Source organism: Saccopteryx leptura, chromosome 2 (assembly GCF_036850995.1).
Source record: "Saccopteryx leptura isolate mSacLep1 chromosome 2, mSacLep1_pri_phased_curated, whole genome shotgun sequence".
Taxonomy (NCBI): Eukaryota; Metazoa; Chordata; class Mammalia; order Chiroptera; family Emballonuridae; genus Saccopteryx; species Saccopteryx leptura.
Genome location: NC_089504.1, coordinates 43,604,708 through 43,626,001, shown reverse-complemented (window position 1 = coordinate 43,626,001; position 21,294 = coordinate 43,604,708). Strand labels below are relative to the sequence as shown.

At 42.9% G+C, this 21,294-nt stretch overlaps 1 protein-coding gene and 1 non-coding gene across 2 annotated transcripts in view; both read right to left on the bottom strand.

The window, feature by feature from the left end:
- Positions 1-3,274: 3,274 nt before the first annotated feature.
- Positions 3,275-21,294, bottom strand: part of SLC28A3 (solute carrier family 28 member 3) — a 66,392-nt gene continuing 48,372 nt past the window's right edge. The window contains exons 10-18 of the mRNA XM_066367880.1: positions 20,156-20,236; positions 17,880-18,005; positions 16,177-16,307; positions 13,247-13,415; positions 12,674-12,871; positions 7,846-7,927; positions 6,697-6,795; positions 6,337-6,457; positions 3,275-5,501 (exon numbers count right to left, since the gene is read on the bottom strand). Of these exons, the coding sequence (XP_066223977.1) occupies positions 5,375-5,501; positions 6,337-6,457; positions 6,697-6,795; positions 7,846-7,927; positions 12,674-12,871; positions 13,247-13,415; positions 16,177-16,307; positions 17,880-18,005; positions 20,156-20,236 (1,134 nt within the window). The 3' untranslated portion in view covers positions 3,275-5,374. The remainder of the gene's footprint in view (positions 5,502-6,336; positions 6,458-6,696; positions 6,796-7,845; positions 7,928-12,673; positions 12,872-13,246; positions 13,416-16,176; positions 16,308-17,879; positions 18,006-20,155; positions 20,237-21,294) is intronic.
- On the bottom strand, positions 7,570-7,645 carry TRNAA-GGC (transfer RNA alanine (anticodon GGC)). Its single transcript has one exon. It is a non-coding gene; the product is annotated as a tRNA-Ala (tRNA).

The following is a 21,294-nucleotide window of genomic DNA, read 5'->3' as shown; positions in this document are numbered from 1 at the left end:
TAAACAATGTGGGGTAAATAGAAATTTCTTTTTAAAAATAATATTGTGCAAAAACCAAAAGGGTCTAAATACTTTCTGCTGGAGGAGAAGCATGAGAGGGAAAGAGCATGTGCTGTATGATTCTGTTCATAGGAGGTTCTGTCTGAACAGATCAGAACTGATCTCCAGGGGAAAGGAAATCAATTATGCCCAACTGGGGGGACGGGGGTGGGGGTGGGGGTGAGACTGATTGGGAAGGAGCACCAGGGAATTTTCTAAAATGAAGGAAATCTGCTCCATCCCAGCTGGGGTGATAGGCACATGCATGGGTGTGCACATTGGTCAAAACTCATTAAATCACCTGGCCAGGCAGTGGTGCAATGGATACAGCGTTGGACTGGAACGTGGAGGACCCAGTTTCGAAGCCCCGAAGTTGCCGGTTTGAGCGCGGGCTCATCTGGTTTAAGCGAGGCTCACCAGCTTAAACCCAAGGTTGCTGGCTTGAGCAAGGGGTCATGCAGTCTGCTGTAGCCCCTGGTGAATTCACATATGAGAAAACAATCACTGGGAAACTAAGGTGCTGCAACAAAGAATTGATGCTTCTCATCTCTCTCCCTTCCAGTCTGTCTGTTCCTCTCTCTGTCTCTGTCACAAAACAAACGAACAAACAAACAAACAAATAAAAAACTCATCAAATTGTACACTTAAAATCTGTGCAGTTACTGTATGTAAATTATACCTCAATGAAGAAAAAGTGTATTATATAGCCTTTCTCTGTAAGGCATTCTTCTAAGTGCTCTACATGATTTAACTTATTTAATTCTCACAAAAATGTGGGAGAGGATATATATAATATATATATATATATCAATATATGGAGAGGATATATATAATATATATATATATCAATATATATCCTCTTATTTTATGAATATATATCCTCCTCTTATTTTATGAATATTACCAGGAGCTCACCCATACATGAAAGATACAGGGCTAATTTGACATGTTAACATGACTTGAAAGACATGAATTTTATTCTAATCCTGGTTTCTCTTATTAAAGTGGTTGGGTGTCAGTTGCCAGGGGATGACAACATTTTAAGGTTGTCATTTAATGCTTTTCTCTGATGCAAGGCTACAGGTTATATCCTCCTCAGTATCAGTTGCTGTCTTCTCATTCTGCACAAGATATATTGGGTAAGAGGGGCTGACTTGTTGCAGATTCATTGTTTGTTTTCTAGAGTCTTTTGAAATGAAAATGCCAAGTAGTCCCCACTAATGAGCATGGTTGAAAGGACTCCCTCTGCATCTGGGGGCAGCCACATTGCTTTGTAATATAAAGGGGAGCAATTGTTATTATAAGCTTGTGCTATCTTTAGACTCTGAAAAAGAATTGGTCAATGTATACTTTCCTTCCTGATTGAGCTTAAAACAAAGTGAATTTTTTTATTTTTTATTTTTATTTTTTAAATTAAGTAACAGGTTGCAAAATATTGCTATTCTCAGGGTCATGTGTTCATTAGCACCATATGGTGCTTCCTTAACTCCTGTGCTCCCACCTGTCTAAAACATGAATGATTGCCTCCCCTCCTGCACCCCTCCCCTTCAGTACATTCAGGGTAGCTTAATCCTTCCTGGCATACAGGGCCCTTCAATACCTTCTTTAAAGCATGCCTGATTTTGGAATTGTTCTGTAAGTAGAAGTCAGTTGCACTGGGCAAGTGCAGTCCTAAACCCTTCACAGTGGCCTACAAGCCTAATTAAACTAAGGAAATATAAAGGCAATTAGTTGGGAGCATTTACAAAGTGAGTGTATGTTAGTAATCTGTGTAGTTACAGGGACCTTGCCACTCAGATCTAACTGCTTCGATTGCTGATTTTCCTAACGGGAAAAAAATGAGAAAATTCTCCATAGTCTGTGACTTCAATTTAATCTTGGCTGAGGCCCTATGGCTTCTGCAAGTTAGAGAATTTGCTTTGGGAAAAGAAATTCTACTTCTGCCCCCCCTCCTTTTGCAAACTAATGGATAACAATAAGGAGAATAAGTAAGTATTGAAGCAAACTTCCATCTTCATTGAAATTAGGAGACAGTCACATCTAGACTCATAACAATGTTTGGAAAAGGGCTTTTAGATTGCTGAAAACTGTACCTGTGTGAGAACACAGACTTAGAGAGAAGGCTGGGGCTTCAAATTTCATGCGCAGACTAGACAGAGTGCAGAATTCTTCAAAATAGATGTCACAACTTTGATTAAAATAAGGTCAGCGTGCCTAGACTGACAGCAACACGCTATCAGCACTAAGTGACCTCAGACAACAACTGAGCAAACACATAGACACACCATCTGAGAAGACTGCGGGAGATGGGTGGAGGATAAACTGGGGGTGGGTTGGGGTGGGGATGGGGGTGGGGGAACAGCCCTTCAGCTTCTATGTCAGCCAAAGAAGAGTGAAGATTTCACCAAAAACCTCCATTAAGTGGGAGCCTGCAGCATATTATCTTATTTATGTAGAATTGTCCACACACACACACACACACACACACACACACACACAGACACACACACACATATAGCGGGAAGGGTAGAGCTAGATAGAACTATACATAATGACTTATAGAAATTTCCCAGGTATACTGCCAAGTGAAATGAAGTTGAAGGTGATATGTTAAAAGACTCATTCTATTCATATAGAAATAACACATTCCCACATTCTTACGTTTGGAGAGTATATAGCAGTCAGTTAGCAATATTAATCTCAGGGGTGTGGTACTAGAAAGAGCTGGGATCAATAGGGTGGGGAAAAAAGGTATGCGTATGTGTGAGTGTATATAGATGATCCCAAACTTACAACTTTTAAAACTTTACAATGGTATAAAAGAGAAACCGAACTTCAAATTTTGACTTTTGGCTAGCGATATGTGTTAAGATATTCCTTCTTGATGCTGGGCAGTGGCAGTGAGCCACAGCTCCTGGTCAGCCATGCAATCTTAAGGGTAAACAACTGACACTCTACAGTGTACTGTGTTGCCAGCATGTTTTAGATACTGTGTTTTTGTATTCCATCATGTCCACAAAATGCCCATCTCTGTCTCCTGTTTCTGGTGCGAAGACAAGGAAGGCAATTACTCTTGAGATGAAACTTATAACTGCCTAACTGTTGGCTGATGTAGGTATTCTAAGCACATTTAAGGTAGACTAAGCTAAGCTATGATGTTTGCCAGGCTAGGTGTATTAAATGCATTTTAGACATATTTTCAACTTATAATGAATTTATTGGAATGTAACCCTATTGTAAATTGAGGAGCATTTGTAACATCATCATTTTTAAATTACAAATAGGTATTACATTTTGTAATATGAAAAATAAAAATGCTTAACAAACAACAGAGTAGTAATTGTTTTCCTTGAAGTAATATAAAAAGAGCTCAGAGAAGAGCTACAAACAGCTAAGGAATAGTAATGGTAACAGGCAGAATTTAAAAATTAATTGGTCAGAAAGGCACACTGGAAACAGCAAAGAGATTCTCTTAGAAAAAGATTCCCAAAAATAAAACAAAATAGAAAAATGCCAAGAGTTAAAAAGGAGAGAAAAATAACAGCCATAACAGACAAAGGAGAACCAGCATATAAATAACTGGTATCCCTGGCACACTAAGCCCAAGGTTTTTATGAAGGTTTACACCAGGTGAAAGGACAGATGGAAAAGACACATACCATATATGTTTTCACAAAATAAAGTCTTTATATTAAAAGGGCACATTGAGTTTCAAAAAATTTTTGATATAAATGATCAATAACAAGAAATATCCTGGTATATTATACTTCAGAAATAAAGAGTTCTTTGGACATTTAGCTTGCTCCATTACCACCAGTACCACCAGCACCACCAAAGAAAGTCAACTATTTACACATAGATTTAAAAATATTATTCTTACACATGAACAAAAAGGAAAATATAAATAATTCACTTAAAGTATTTCAAAACATTTTTCACATTTGTGTGTGTGTGTGTGTGTGTGTGTGTGTGTGTGAATCCAGTCATTAGTGTTTGTGTTTTCTCACACAAAGATGTCTTTATGGTATAAAAAGCATTGGTGATGAGCATTTCATTAAAGAGCAAGCACTTCACCATTGTCTTTGGAATTTTCTTCTGAGACACATCAAGCCTTAGAACCCATTAAGGAAGCAAGTTTGATGCAGGTGTTTTTCTGGTTAGTGGAAGTTTCAATGGGAGGTTTTCACATCTCAACCAGGACTTATATTTCTTCAAGTGGTCCTTACATGGTTTTTTGACTAGAGTGTAGCACCATTTGCCAGTCCTGTCACAAGGAACATAACCAAATTTACACATAAATAGGCTTACAGTTATGCCCTATAACAGATTGACTCCTTGAAGGGAGACATGGGTATTATGCAGCCATATGGTCTATATTATTTTTTAAAAATATTCACGATCTCTCCCTATGACAGGATAATTCACTCATGGCCATTAACATCAGGTTTGTCATGTGATTTGCTTTGGATAATAAATGTAGTAGAAGTAAAAGGTGTCACTCGCTAGCAGAAGTTTTAAGAACCATCATTTGGTTCCTACCTCCCTCCCCTCCTTATAAGACAAACATGCCCCACATAGGGCCCGATCCTTTAGCCTGGATCTTAGAAATGAAGATGACAGAGTATGGCCAGAATTGACAATAAATATAAAATGTGAGTGAAGAGTAAACTTGTAAACCAAGATTCTTGGTTTATTTGTTACTAGAGCACAGTTTAATTTAAGCTAACTGATATAACCCTCTAAGCAAATGGGATTTAAACCTTGTTCTAGAAAAGCCTAGGTGTTCTCCTGAAGGACTTTGGATTTCTGCGAGATGTCCTCAGGGCAGGTAATGAGTGGATGACTGATGACTGGCCCTCCTCTATGTGAGATTCAAGTTCATGCTATTTCACTTCCAGCAGGGTGAATACAGAGTGATCTCACCGGAAATGTTTTTAAAACGAGCTACTTTGGACTACTAAAGATTCATACTAAGTGGGTGTGGCTGAATCCTAGCACAGTTGTTGTGAGCTGTCATTTATGCCTGTGTTCTAGTTAAATGTCCTGAAATTCTAAGATTAGAAAACATTTTTGGGGCTGGAAATGATACCTCACTTTGGGACACCATCGTAATTCACAGTGGGGAAAGGGCTGGGAAGGGGCGGGACAAGGAGGAAGATTTTGTAGATCTGAAGAAAGATGCTGTAGATCCAAAGGGTTCACTCCTATTTTTTTTCTTTCCAGTTAAAGCTGATTCCATGATGGAAGTATCAATCTGTGGAGAATAGTTTTTTTCTTCCCCAAGTAGACATATTGATCACCTGTACTTAGAGTTCTGTTGGAGAAGGGGCTGAACTCAAAATGCGTTAGGGATCCAACTGCAGTTCAGTGTTGATGGACTCAACAATTGGCAGCAGTTCTTCAGAGAATATAGGCTGTGGTTTCCTCCTGGGATGACGTTGCCGGGACCACTGGCAACAGTGCTAGTGAAAAGTGGAATGAAACAGTTAGTTGAGCCTTAGAAAACAGAAACTGTAGATGAGCAGAAGATGATATGTTAGAAAAGAGCATAGGGGAGGGAATGATTTCCTACCTCACATTCTGGTTAGGGTGGGTTAAGGAGAGACCCCAGAGAATTAGTTTTTACTCTCAAGCCCTATTTGGCCTCAAGGACTTCCCCTATATCCTCCAAATAAACAGAGAGGGTCGAATCAATCCTTACAGGACACTTACATATTAAGAAGCGTAGGTGCTTGGGGATATTGGTTTTGTAAGGTGAGAGTGGCTGGCATGGGTCACTGGTGGCCCCTCATCCACTATAGTCTGTCACCATGTTGTCAAGACAGCATATGTTGTTTGATTTCCTTCAAAGGGAGGAAGTGCCTAGTAATTACTATTAGGGTATTAGTTAAGGGCATGGGTTTTGTAGCAGAAAGACCTCTAATTTTTCCTAGGTCTTTCTGTCTTGATCATATGTGCACTCATTTTGCTTGGCTAAGTGACATACATAGCTTCTCCAAGCCGTGATTTTATCCAATGCTTAACCAAGCAAGAGTGCCTAACTTAAACAGTGGTTTCGAAATTCAAGTGAGCTGAGTCATGCACAGTGCCTAATACACAGCTGGGGGCATAGAAAATGCTTGAGCAGCACTGGCTAGTCTTATGGTTCCTAGTCTCAGCTGAGAAAAGTCAAAGTCAAAGGGGATTAGAATTGCCACACACATTCTTATATTAAATAAAGTAAGAATTGTGAAGTATACAAATAAATGGATGGAGTCTTTAATGGATATAAGTAAGTTATAATTAAGAATACAATACCTGCTCAATAGACTTTGGCAACAAGATACTACATTGGTTGTGTTTCTAGGTAAACTGGAGTTGAAGACACTCTCTAAAATGTGATGGCAGTTGACGTCCACAGGAGTGCTAGAGAGGATGCCTAGAAGTGGACAGAGGGCCATTGAGTTTATTAATTAAGAAAGTCCATGAACCTTTCTTCTGTTCTTCGTTTCGCCACTATGCTCCACACATTTCACTGTTCAACACGCTTAAGGGCAGCTCTGCCTCTCAGCTTTCTGCAGCAGCACATGCTGCCAATGCAGGTTGGAGGCACCACCCCCCGAAAGCTGCCATCCTGTGGGCACAAGGGGACCGAACACAAAGGACAGGATGCGGTACCTGCGACACAGGCTGTCATGAAGCAAGCGGTGGTCCCTGAAATCAGAGCTCTCACTGCCCCTGAGGCGATGTCACGCTTTCTGGAAGGAGCCATGGATGCTGGGACACATGGAAGCAAGCATGAGATTAATGTCAAGGCTATTGGTTAGAATTCCGAATTCCTAGCCTCTGAGAATTGTTCTTGGCCTGGGGTCTCGAGTCAGCTAACTTAAAGACAAAACAGAACAAAACTTAGCTGGAAATTTAAGATTTAAGAGCTTAGTGTGTGAGGAAGGGAAGAAGTATGTCCACACATAGAAACAAGTTCTCAGTTTCATCCAGAAGGCTCCTGGTATGTTGGGGTCATGACAAGGCAGATGTGGTGCAAGGTTGGATTCCAAATATTTGCAATCCATTCATCACCATCCATTTCTATGTCTACGGTAGACATTGCAATTTAATCAGAGCATTTTCCAATGGACCTCAGAATCCTTCTCGAGGTGGCCATGAGAAATCGCCTGGAATTGGCATGCAAAGTGAAACTTATGTGTCATCCCTGGATGGAGAAGTATCTGTCCATTGGAGCAAATACTTTTTTTTTTTTTTTTTTGTATTTTTCTGAAGCCGGAAACAGGGAGGCAGTCAGACAGACTCCCGCATGCACCCGACTGGGATCCACCCGGCATGCCCACCAGGGGGCAATGCTCCGCCCATCCGGGATATCACTCTGTCGCAACCAGAGCCATTCTAGCACCTGAGGCAGAGGCCACAGAGCCATCCTCAGTGCCTGGGTCAACTTTGCTCCAATGGAGCCTCGGCTGTGGGAGGGGAAGAGAGAGACAGAGAGGAAGGAGGGGTGGAAGGGTGGAGAAGCAGATGGGTGCTTCTCCTGTGTGCCCTGGCCGGGAATCGAACCCGGGACTCCTGCACGCCAGGCAGACGCTCTACCACTGAGCCAACCGGCCAGGGCTAGGAGCAAATTCTTGCTCAGGTTAGCTTGGGTATGCATAGGAAAACTACATTGCAGAGCTGGGATAAAGTATTTACTGTGTTGCAGGGCTCTCTCTCTCTCTCTTTTTCTTCCTGACACAAATAATATTACAGAGCAAAATGGAGATCTGAAGCATGTTTACATCACGTCTATTGTCAAAGAATATTCTTTCCACTTACTGAGTGCACCGACCACTATTCCTAGGGAACCGATATTGGCAAAGCCACAGAGAGCATAAGTGGCAATTGTCTCCGAACGAATCTGTAAATAAGCATAAACACATAGATGTATACACAGTGACCCAGCTTATAAATCTGACATCCTAACCAGGCTTCCTGTTGTGACTATGGAAACAGTATTGACAAGTAAATGTACAGTGTGTGGTGTCCAACACTTGTTGCTTCCTAGCCTCTTTTTTTAAATTTTTTTATTTTCCCCTGAATTTTGAAGTGAGGGGGAGGGGCCGTGTGGATTCAGAAACTCTCTACAAAGGACTCGGGATTGGTCATCTTGGCCTCTACAAAATGTTACTTTCTGCTCAATGTTAACTTCTAACATTCAGTATAACTTGGCCACCTAGCTACTGAAGATACAAAATTGGCCCAAGAAAATATTCACATTACATACATTTATTTGACAAAGAACTTTCAGAATGCGTAAAGAACTATTATAACTCAATAGTAAAAAGACGAGCACCCAATAAAAAACAGATCAAGAGATTTCACAGAAGACATGCAAATGGCCAATAAGCACATGAAAAGATGTTCGATATTATTACTCACCAGGAAATGCAAATTAAAACAATGAGATACCATTACACATTCACTAAAATGGCTAAAAAAGATGGACAATAGCAAATGTTGGTAAGGATGTGAAGCAATTGGAGCTCTTGTACATTGTTGGTGGGAATGTAAAGTGACACAGCCTGTTTGTAAAATATGAACATACTTGGTAGTTTCTTATCAACTTGACACACACTCTCTGTAGGACCCAGCAGTCCCACTCTTGGGAATTTTTCCAGTATAAATACATATGACCACAAGAAAACTGTACATGAATATTTACAGTAGCTTTATTCATAGGAGCTCCAAGTTGGAAATAAGCAAATGGACAAACTGTGGATGTTCATAAGATAGAATATTACTCTGTAATGAAAAGGAAAATAACATATGCAATCACATGAATGCTACGTGAATCCATTTATATGAAATTCTAGAATAAACAACAGTACTCTACAGTGAAAGGAAGATCACTGGCTACCTGGAACCGGGGTGGAGGGTTGTTGACTACAATAGGACGTGAGGGAAATTTCCTAGGTGTGATGCAAACGTTCTAGGTCAGGGGTCCCCAAACTTTTTACACAGAGGGCCAGTTCACTGTCCCTCAGACCATTGGAGGGCCAGACTATAAAAAAAAACTATGAACAAATCCCTATGCACACTGCACATATCTTATTTTAAAGTAAAAAAACAAAATGGGAACAAATACAATATTTAAAATAAAGAACAAGTAAATTTAAATCAACAAACTGACCAGTATTTCAATGGGAACTATGCTCCTCTCACTGACCACCAATGAAAGAAGTGCCCTTTCAGAAGTGCGGTGGGGGCTGGATAAATGGCCTCAGGGGGCTGCATGTGGCCCGCGGGCCATAGTTTGGGGACCCCTGTTCTAGGTCTTGACTGTGGTCATGATTACACCGGTGACACATTTGTCAAAACTCATGTACCCTATGCCTGGCCGGGTAGCTCAGTTGGTTGGAGCATTGTCCTGATATACCAAGGTTGGGGGTTCTATCCCCAGTCAGGGCACATGCAAGAATCAACCAATGAATGCATAAATAAGTGGAATGACAAATTGATGTTTCTCTCTCTCTATCTTTAAAATCAATGAATAAAATATTTTAAAAACTCAGGTACACCAAAAACAGGCCTTTTTGTATGTAAACTATACTTTAGTAAAAAGAATATAAGTTAAAACATTATAGAAGTAAAAAGGAAGCTCACAGATATCACAGGAGTTCCTTTTGTGGCTGTGGTGCATGCGTGCCTTTCTTTGTCCCTCAGCTCTGACCATCCCATAGGAACATCAGGTGCCCGCTGAGGAATGGGAGGGACAGTCCCTCTCACAGGGTGGTGCGATGAGGGAGGGTGTGTTTGTAAAACCATGAACATGGCCTCCACCTCTATTCTGAGAGCCCAGAGGTGCTGCTCAGGTCAGGTCACTCTTTCTCAGGCTGAGGGACTGCCTACAGGAGGCTCAGAAGATTCAGAGGACTCTTGCTCACCAGAGGCTCACCCAGTCTGGTAAAGGTGCCCACACAACTGAGGCAACAGCTTTCTTTTCCAAAATCCTGAAAAATCTACGATTTGGTTCCAAGAACTAGTCAGGCCAATGCTACATTCGAAGTAGCGATGCCTTTTTCTCTTTCCTTTCATTAAGCGAAATTTTTTAAAGCTCACATTTAAGACTGATGTGGTCATGATAAGTTCTTTTTTATGGTTTCTGAGATTGTCCTTGTTGGTTTCCTTCCTTCCTTCCTTCCTTGCTTCCTTCCTTCCTTTCCTTCCTTTCTTTCCTTTCTTTCTGTGACAGAGACAGAGTCAGAGAGAGCAAAAGATAAGGACAGACAGACAGGAAAGGAGAGAGATGAGAAACATCAATTCTTTGTTGTGGGTCCTTAGTTGTTCATTGATTGCTTTCTCATATGTGCCTTGACCATGAGGCTACAGCAGACCGAGTAACCCCTTGCTTGAGGCAGCAACCTTGGGTCCAAGCTGGTGAGCCTTGCTCAAACCAGATGAGCCCGGGCTTAAGCTGACGACCTTAAGGTCTCTAACCTGGGTCCCCCATATCCCAGTCCGACGCTCTATCCACTGCGCCACCTCCTGATCAGGTGCTTTTGTTGGTTTTCAATCAGTGTGCATATATAGAAGGCAGGAAAAAATATTTCAAGTATTTGAGCAGTCCAGCATTTTTGGAAAAGCTCCTTCTCATCTCGTGCTTTCTCTAGTGCTTTTCATCTAGTTCAATTGGCCTCAGAAATAGGCAAGCCTATTAAGAGGCCGTGGGGAGGGAGATGGCATAAAGCACTTGAGATTCCTCTTCCCCTTTCTGGGGAGTTATGAGGAATGGATGCACAGATGTGACCCTGAAGGGCTTATAATAAGAGGAAAAGGAGGCTGGGATGATTGTACCCTGACTTTTCCCATAAATGTGCAAGGTTACATGAAGGAACGAGCTATACTGTACTAGGAAATTAATAATGGATCCCACAACTCTCTTTGCACATGAGCACAGACACCACAGGTACAAGGACAGTCATTGTGGTACTACCCTCAATAGCAAAACACTGGTAATACTGTTCATCAGCAAAGGGCTGGTTAAAATAAGTTACAGTGTGCTTGTACATTACAATACTCTGTCACAGGCACTGATAGGCACAGGCATATGAAATATGTCATTAAGTGCAATGAGCAAGGTTAAGAACAGAGAGCCTGATATGGTACAGGGAGAGTGGCTGGGGGCAGAGAAATAGTAAAGATGACTTACTTTTCTTTCTACATCTTTTTGTACCTTTTGAATTCTGTACCATGGTATGTATTACACATAAACAAACATGCAAGGTATAATGGTTAGGGAAGAGAACATCATGGAGCAATAAAAAGCTCATTCTAGGTATGTGGCTGTTACATACATGTTCTGATCTCTTCAGTGGAGGATAGCAGTGGGCATAATTCAGTGGATTACATTGGGTTTTTGCCTCATGCACCTAGATCTTACCCTCCAGGTACGAGGTACATTTTCTAGGAGACTGCTGAGATACCCTCACCACTTCTTGGCTGGTAAACAAGAAATTGTAGGGACTCATTCCCATTTTGTTGATTGGAAATAAGATCGAGAAAATAAAAAATACTTTCCTCAACACAACTGCCAACATTAGTAGAAGGCATTCAGCTCCTGTTTCCAAATGTCCTGTGTGTGGCTGCCTCTGGCTGGGCTCCTCCCCAGGCCTTCTCAGCTCTCCTGCTCTCCTCTCTATCCTCTTCATTACCTGCTCACAAACCCGCCCAGCACTGCCAGAGCTGTGAGATTGCTCCGCTCATTAACAACACCACTTTCTCTGGGAGCTGGCAGCGAGGGATGGAAAACATTTCACTTAATCTAGCCTATTGTTTACTTTTGGCAGGGAAGTAAGCTGGTTAGTAGTGGCATCTAAACAATGAGGACCTGAGGCCAAGCTCCACAGTGCTGTCAGTTGAAGAATGAACATGTGAGAAACAGGAGACCTACAGAGCCACTGCTCATATCAAGTGTCTCTGACCATAATACAGATTAGCACCCTCCTGGAATATGCTGTCATATTTGTACACTATGTGGAAGTGAATTTGCATGTTTGGTCTTTAGGAGGCTGGGAGGGAAGGTGATGTTGTTTAGAGGTGAGCAGTTTGTCTCCATCAGAGCCTTGGGCAGCATACTTTCCCTTTCCTTCCCTTTTAAAGCCAAATACTATTTCTTTAGGATGTTCAGACACTGTGTTGCATTTAGGCAGTTTCTCAGAGTTCATAGAAATGCTTAAGCTGGAAGGAAGATGCCGTCATGATCATTAGACTAAGAGTCCCATTAGGGCTCAGGCCTCATCACTGTTCAGTGCTCTGGCGTCAGTACCTAAGTTGACTGATTGATTCCAGTCCCAGCTCATATGACTCTGAGTTTGTATCCACAGTGCTCAAAAGTATCTGATCATAGTGTAAGGATTAGCTATGTTTCTCTGTACACACACACACACACACACACACACACACACACACACTAATTCAATAGAACTGAAAATTATGAGGTGCTAAGTACACTTTGAGCTCCATGAGACCAGGGGTTTTGGTCTCTTGTTCTCTGGTGTATCCCAAGTGCCTACCATGCTGCCTGACACAAAAGGCACCAGTAACTATGTGATAAATGTATACATGTGATGAAGAAGTATACTGAAAAATCAAAATATTTACCCACCGACATATATTGCTGCACACCATTCACAAATTTGGGTCCAGCTTCTTTCCTTAAATTGATCAATTTTGAGAGGTGCTCATAAGCCACAAATTCATTGAAGAATGTCTTGTAACCTAAGAGTTTGGCAACCATAAAGCTATCTTGCCAGTCCACTCCCATCATGAAGGAAAGGGGCATGAAGATGTAGGAGCATATTAGCTACAAAAACCAAAAATAGGCATTTTATTAGAATAGTGATTAGCTTCTGCCTCACACTAGCTGCAAGATTGTTTCTGCCCCTTCTGTGTTTCCTTGAGGAACAGAAATCCTTCCACACACCCTTGCCTATCTTTATCCATTAGTAATTAAGGTTGGAATTGGTCATGTGAAGTAATCTGGATTCCTGGGATGGGGGCAGGAGAGAATGACTGAATGTTGGGGTGTGGAGGAGTGTGGAGATGGGTGATAACACTATATAAGTGTATACATTGGGTAAGATAATAGACAGTTAGGGACGGCTGTTCACAAACCTATTTTATTTTGAAACAAATATAGACAGAAATAGAAGGGAGGAGAAACACGGTAGAATTATACCTCAAAACTTAGTTGTGGGTAGTCAAGCATGTTTCCAAACCAGGACAGGGCTGAGTTCACAAAGGACAGCAGGGCTATGAAGGCAATCAGATTCACAGCGATGTTTGCCACCAGGGAGATGGAGGAGGAGGCTCCCTGCGTTGCAGCTTCTATGAGATTCCTGGAATCACTTTATCAAAAAATAGCAATCTCAGAATTACCAAGGAGTTGGCGCAGATGGACACCACACGTATGGAAATGGCCTAATCAGAGCTCAGCTGGATGGAGAGAGCAACCCTCAGACCCATGCCTGACTCAAAACACTCACCTGGATTCTAACTCTCAGACCCATCCATGCCTGACTCACAACACTCACCTGGATTCTATCAAACCAGGATGGCATTTGTTATTGTTGAGTGTCGGTATCTAAGTGTTACGCTACTCTTGTAATGTGGAGTCATTTCTAATTAGAAAATTAGAAAAAAATGATTTAAGTTTTAAAAATTATATATAATTAAAAAGAACTGGCCCTGGCCGGTTGACTCAGCGGTAGAGCGTCGGCCTGGCGTGCGGGGGGACCCGGGTTCGATTCCCGGTCAGGGCACATAGGAGAAGCGCCCATTTGCTTCTCCACCCCCACCCCCTCCTTCCTCTCTGTCTCTCTCTTCCCCTCCCGCAGCCGAGGCTCCATTGGAGCAAAGATGGCCCGGGCGCTGGGGATGGCTCCTTGGCCTTTGCCCCAGGCGCTAGAGTGGCTCTGGTCGCCGCAGAGCGATGCCCTGGAGGGGCAGAGCATCGCCCCCTGGTGGGCAGAGCTTTGCCCCTGGTGGGCGTGCCAGGTGGATCCCGGTCGGGCGCATGTGGGAGTCTGTCTGACTGTCTCTCCCCGTTTCCAGCTTCAGAAAAATAAAAAAATAAAAAAATAAATAAATAATAAAAGGAACTATCAGAGGATATTTATAAAATATTCACGGTGTAAGAACTAACAATTCAAGGAAGGCCTGAATATCCATAATCTCATCTAAGGAGTGGAATGTCACCATCACCTTTGCATCCCACCCTCCTGTCCCCCAGTGCTCTTTATCTTAGCCTCTTCTCTCTAATCTCAGAAGTGCCTTATCCCGCAAAATTTTCTTACCATTCTTTTTTTCTATGCATTTAAAAAAAATTTTAATTTATTGTGTTTACATAAATTCAAGTGTCCCACCAAATATATCTCCCCGCCTCCCTGTGTTCCCCTCAGCCCTCCCCGCCCCCCTGTGCTCCCCTCAGCCCCTCCCCGCCCCCCTGTGTTCCCCTCAGCCCCTCCCCGCCCCCCTGTGTTCCCCTCAGCCCCTCCCCGCCCCCCTGTGTTCCCCTCAGCCCCTCCCCGCACCCCTGTGTTCCCCTCAGCCCTCCCCGCACCCCTGTGTTCCCCTCAGCCCCTCCCCGCCCCCCCTGTGTTCCCCTCAGCCCTCCCCGCCCCCCTGTGCTCCCCTCAGCCCCTCCCCGCCCCCCTGTGTTCCCCTCAGCCCTCCCCGCCCCCCTGTGCTCCCCTCAGCCCCTCCCCGCCCCCCTGTGCTCCCCTCAGCCCTCCCCGCCCCCCTGTGTTCCCCTCAGCCCCTCCCCGCCCCCCTGTGTTCCCCTCAGCCCTCCCCGCCCCCCTGTGCTCCCCTCAGCCCTCCCCGCCCCCCTGTGCTCCCCTCAGCCCTCCCCGCCCCCCTGTGCTCCCCTCAGCCCCTCCCCGCCCCCCTGTGTTCCCCTCAGCCCTCCCCGCCCCCCTGTGTTCCCCTCAGCCCTCCCCGCCCCCCCTGTGTTCCCCTCAGCCCCTCCCCGCCCCCCTGTGTTCCCCTCAGCCCTCCCCGCCCCCCTGTGCTCCCCTCAGCCCCTCCCCGCCCCCCTGTGCTCCCCTCAGCCCCTCCCCGCCCCCCTGTGTTCCCCTCAGCCCTCCCCCCTTACCATTCTTATTCTTTTCAATTTTCCTACTTGTCTGTATTTCTAAATAATGTCATATAAATTTACACATTTGCTAACTTTATAAGTGGAATCACACATATTTCATACACACATCTGACAACTTGTTTTTCACTCATGGTTAGGACTTTACCTACATGCAAACAAGGGATGAATCTGAAAAGTATGTTGGTTGATTAATTCTGTTATTTCATGAAATTGTTTTGAACATCCTAAATCCCTTAAGTCTTTTCCACCCCTTTTTCTTTTGCACAGAGCCAAAGAAAGTGAACCAATGAGGGTCTATTATATCACACAATCTCTTCCCTATTATATAAGAAACTTCTAGAAATGGTTATCCTATGGCAGGGGTCCCCAAACTTTTTTCACAGGGGGCCAGTTCACTGTCCCTCAGACCGTTGGAGGGCCAGACTATAAAAAAACTATGAACAAATCCCTATGCACACTGCACATATCTTATTTTAAAGTTAAAAAAAAACAACAACAACAACAAAAAACAAAAAACGGGAATACAATATTTAAAATAAAGAACAAGTAAATTTAAATAAACAAACTGACCAGTATTTCAATGGGAACTATGATCCTCTCACTGACCACCAATGAAAGAGGTGCCCCTTCCGGAAGTGCGGCGGGGGCCGGATAAATGACCTCAGGGGGCCGCATGCGGCCCTCGGCCGTAGTTTGAGGACCCCTGTCCTATGGCTTGCCAATGGTCTTAAATCAAAGCTCAATGAACACTATGCTATATTTAAGGTGAAATATCAACATTGAATGGTTGAAGAAATGTATTGACATTCAGGTATATAGAAAGATTTCCTCCAGTGTTGAAATGAGATTTTTTTGGACGGAGTTTAAACAGTCACTGGGAAGTTAAGTTCAGTTTACTGTCATAATTCACTGTGCTCTCTGATGATCACATTTGTGCTGTACTTTGAACTTAGATCCCCTCTCCCCCTCTGGCTTGTGTAGTCATTAACTAGGTGAATGTGGTGACTTACCCATTTTCCATTTTCATGGCATTCTTGAGGGTTATTTTAGGTGTTTCTGTCTCAGGCCAAAAGAGCTTCGCAACAGCCAGTGACGCAGGTGCTGACATAACTGAAGCAGTTAACAAGTGGGTGGACGAAACCTGTGATTTCAGGAGAAAAAAGATATAGCTTTTCTGTTGTGCTCAGAATGAATGACCCAAAAGCCACACAGGGCAAAGGATGGGCAGGAATTGATTCTCTGCCAGGAAACAATGTTTCTTTGGGGGCTTAGAAGAGATCACTTAGCCAAGTTAGCATCACCTTGAGACTGAGAGGGAGAAAGGAGGAATTTGTGTTAATCACATCCTTGGGGAGAAGTATAAAAGTAGCCAGATCATTTCAGGAGAGAATTAATCCTGTGCTGGAGGAACTGTCAGAGAACACTCATCCACCGTTCTGTGGATGAGAATGTGGACCTTTTGAATGTTCGAATAGTCCCTAAAGTCCATATTGCATTATGTCATCAATTTAGATAGAGGAATCTGGGGGTGCGGGCATGGAGCGCCCTCTCCACCCTTCTTCTGCCCTCCTGAAAGCCTTTTTGTCTTTCCATCATATTCATTTATCCAGAGTCTCTAGTTTCTAAGCCATTTCTGTTTTCTCCATGCCAGTCTACTTAAATTTTTTCCCCTTTCTTGCCCAAACTGTTGTTGTTTCTGGTTTCTCATCTCGAGTTTCAGAATTCTAGAATCAGCACCTTTCTCTCTACTTCCATCTGGGGATCTGGCCAAACTTCCATCCCTGAGGTTTCTTTGCCTTTTTTCTTCTTTTCTTTTTACTGATTGGCTTTCCGAGGCCCAGATGAAGTCCTGGAATGAAACATGACTATCTTGTATGTATTCCGAATCACCAGGTCACACAGCTGCTATGTTATTCCATTTCTCCTCGGGAAGGGGGTGGGTGGGACGGGGCGGGGTTTGCCTCCACGTGCGGCTCAAAAGCCCCGTGCTGGGGGCACGTACACCAGTGATCATAACATTCTCTAGCCCCATACCACAGGCACCGGCTCTCTGGGTGGGCTGTGCATTGGAACCTGGGGAATTATAAAAAAGTACCGATGCCTGAGTCTCATCTCATGAGATTCTGGTTTAATTATTCTTGGCATATGGACTTGGGCATAAGGGCTTCTTTCTACAGAAAGTTTCCAGTGATTCCAATGTGCAGTAAGGTTTGAGAACCACTGCTCTAGGCCAGCGGTCAGACAGCATTTTCTATAAAGGGTGAGGGGGTAAATATTTCTGTATGAAAACTGCCACGCAGAAACTAATGGGAGTGGCTGATTTCCAACAAAACTACAATTACAAAAAAAGGAGCGATCAAGGTTTGGCCCATGTGCCCTAGTTTGCTGACCCCTGGTCTAGCTTGCCTTTACTAATGTCTGTCATTATTTATTTATTTTTATTAAATTTACATTTTCAGCCAAAGTAACCTTATGAGATGATTTCATTGTGTTATACTTGGATATCATTCACATTAAGGTGGCAGGAATATGAAAGTAAAGTCCACCAAAGATCACTTTATTCAAATGCCAAAGGAACTATGACTATACAGCAAAGAGGATACTCTTTTAACCTCCTTATCCAGCAGCAATGGAAAAGAAAGAAAGGAAAAGAATAATAGCAAAAAAAAGAAGTGGTTGTATTTCCCATAAATTAATCCTAAAACAGTCTTACCCCAAAAGAAATGTATGCGCCCAAGACGCTTCCAGCAATGGTAGCGAACCCAGCGGTCATAATTGCGTGGAGTTCAGACCTGGTGATGTATGGTAAATAAGGTCGGACCAGCAGGGGAGACTCCGACTGGAAATGAAGAGTGACCAGATTAAATGTTGCCTTTTAAATATCTGGAATTTATGACAGTCTACAGAAATTCCTATTCTCTAAATGCAGTATTTCTAAGCGTGGACCTCAGGCCAGCTCTACCAGCATCACCTGGGAACTCCGTAGATATGCAAATCCTCAAACTTACTAAATCAGAAACTCTGGGAGTGGAGGCCAATAATTGTTTTATCAAGACTTTCAGGTGGTTCTGATACATGCTCAAGTTTGGGGACCCCCAACAGAGATGTCTGGGTCATCTGAACTCCAGGTCAGTGAGCTTATGGTATATAGCCATGTGTTAAATTTGCAAAGTTTGCAAGGTCAATTCACATAAGGCCCCCACCTAGCCTAGAACTGGATTATGATGACTGTGTACACTTTTCTAGGGTGGGAGCATCACCGGTCAAGTAACTCCACCCAGTGGCCTGGCCTTGCGAATTGTGATTCCCAAGCCTCTGTAACTTCCCATTGTCCAACTTCATTCGGCAGGCCCTAAATCACTTTGCTGACACCGCAGGGAAATAGAGACACAATATAAAATATACCAGCAAGCCCTGGCTGGGTAGTTCAGTTGATTAGAGCATTGTCCCCATATGCCAAGGTTGCGGGGCTGGATCCCCCGTCAAGGCACATACAAGAGTCAACCAATGAATGCACAAATAAGTCTCTCTCTCTCTCTTTCAAGTCAATAAGTTAAAAAACGAAACAAAACAAGAACAGCCAGCTATAACAATACAGAGGCCCACAGGCCCTCTTCTCATTGAGAATCAGGAGCCCCACTTTCCCTTGGGCAGAAAGGAATTAGAGAAGGTGTGGTTGTAAAGGCTTGAATCCCATTAAGGAGAGCACACCACCTGCAGCATGGAGCTCTCCATAAATAATAACTGTACTTTTTTAGCACATTAAGTATCAAATTCAGCACTACAGAAGCATGTGTGCAATTTTACAATTTTCCCCTTATTATTTCTAATTGTTCCATAAGATTGAATGTGTTGAGCTTCAATTTATGAACTAAATTGAAACTTAGTACATGAGCCCTCTTACCCTGTAGGTAGGAGTAATCAACTCAAGATGGTGCCCTAATTAGTCCTGACAGATTTTATGACTATAATTATAATAATTTCAACTCCTAGAGAAGGAATATGGGCCCTGCTCCAAAGACTATGCTCCAAGCTAGCAAGCTGGGCTTCCCAGTAAGAATGCCCAGGCTGCCTGGAGCAGTTGTAAGCCTAGGATTTGGGGCCATGTGTTTTTCTGGCTGACTTGAATTTGCTTCAAGTCCAATTTCCTTGGGCGGCCATGATAGCAAGCATTCACACTTTGGTTTCAGTGGTGTGATGCCATTCTTCCAGACGCTACCTAATCTGAGAGGTGAGGATGGTCATTACCATTTCTTACTTAGCCACCCCTTAGGGGTGCTGCTATTCTGAGGAATACCCCTTGACATATTTTCTTTTTCTTTCTTAAATGGAGTCCATGGGAAAGGAACGCTTATCCATGTGATGGATGGATCACGGAAATGAAAAGGCTTTTTTGTTCATCAGCATTTTTCTTCAGGCCCAGCAAAGACAGACTGTTGGCCAATTCAGGCAAGTGAACGTGAGCTTGAGTACTCACACAGCTGCACGGCTGTTGGTTGAAAGCCTTTCTTGGTCTCCTTCATTACCACGAGCATGGTACTACAGAAGGTGAGGCTGCCTGGGTATGTTTGCAGCTTCAAGATAAATGGTAAACTCTATTTGACTGGATGAGCTGCTAGCCTCTGAAAGGTGAGCCAGAGATCTCAACAGTTCAGTAAATTCAGAAAAAATTGAGAATTTATGTATGAGAAGCCCAAGGCTTTGATAAAACAATTCAATCTTTCTGTCCATAAACTTTCAAGACCCGAAATACACATTAAGACACTGAGATGGTTAGGAGGGACCTCAATCTCTACCTCTCTCTCTCTTGCTCTCACTTTTTTCTCTCTTTCTCTGGAATCCTGGACACTGTCAATACTGAACATTCCTATTTTGACACTCTTCCCCTGACACTGAAAGAAATAGCACAGTTCTTTTTAAATTCCATTTTTTGGGAAAAGTTTTCATTTGAGCAGGTGTTTTGCTTTATTTTTTACTATTACAACTTACCTGCCCAACAAATATATTGCCAGCAGCAACTACAGATTCAATAGGAGACGATCCCATTGTAACTAGCATTATCCATCCAACCTAAATAGGAAAAGTCAGTCAGTGAAGAACTCTTTGTATATACACAAAACTTCAAAGTAGAGATAAAAATCTTTAAACTGGAGGGAAATGCTGTGACCTTCAACAACTGTTGGCAGGCAGTGAAGGTGTTATATGTGAGAATATTATATCTAGTGCATGGAGCAGGCTGATTAAATTTTCCTATTTGAGTCATAGTCTGAGTTGTATATACTTTAAACATTACACAAATGAATTTCTGTTGAAATATCATAGGCAGTCATGCAGGCTTTACTGCATTCCAAGCACTTTGTAAAGCCCTTTATCAGAGTAATGCATTTAATCCTCATAATAATCCTTCGAGGGAAGTCCTACAATTATGCCCATTTTATAGAAGAGGAAACCAAAGCACAGAACAGTTTAGTTGTTTTATCAAAGATCACCCAGCCTTGGCTGGTTAGCTTAGTCAGTTAGAGAACTGTCTGGAAACACCAAGGTTGTGGGTTCGATCCCAGGTCAGGGCACATATGGGAAGCGACAAATGAACACACAACTAAGTGGGACAACAAATGAATGCTTCTCTCCCCACCCCCATCTCTAAAAATCATCAGTGAAGAAAAAAACCCACCTAGCTACTAAATAGTGCCTAAATAGTGGCATGTAGTTGAGGTTTGACCTTTTCTACTTATCTCAGATGAACATAGTTTATGTTCATCTTACTGCTCCTTCCAAACACAGCCTGTGGGGCCCACCTCGGAATGAGGACTTCCAATTGCATTTTTTCTCCTTTCTGCTTAGATATAAGCGTAATAATTTTAAATGTTTAAATCATCAATCAGATAGTTATAGGCCCCGGCACTCTTACTGAAATTCTGAATTCTGCTATATTCTGGTTCTCTCTCTCTCTCTTTCTTGATCCATTTTATTTATTTACAGGGGTCAAAGGAGGGCTATGGCTGTGCTGAGGCCCTGTGTGTATTGCATCACTCTTGTGTGCATTCAAACTACTATATATTACAAACTTCCTAGTTGGTTGATCTGACATATGCGCGTAGAACTGACAGTTGCTGGGGCAGCAGGAA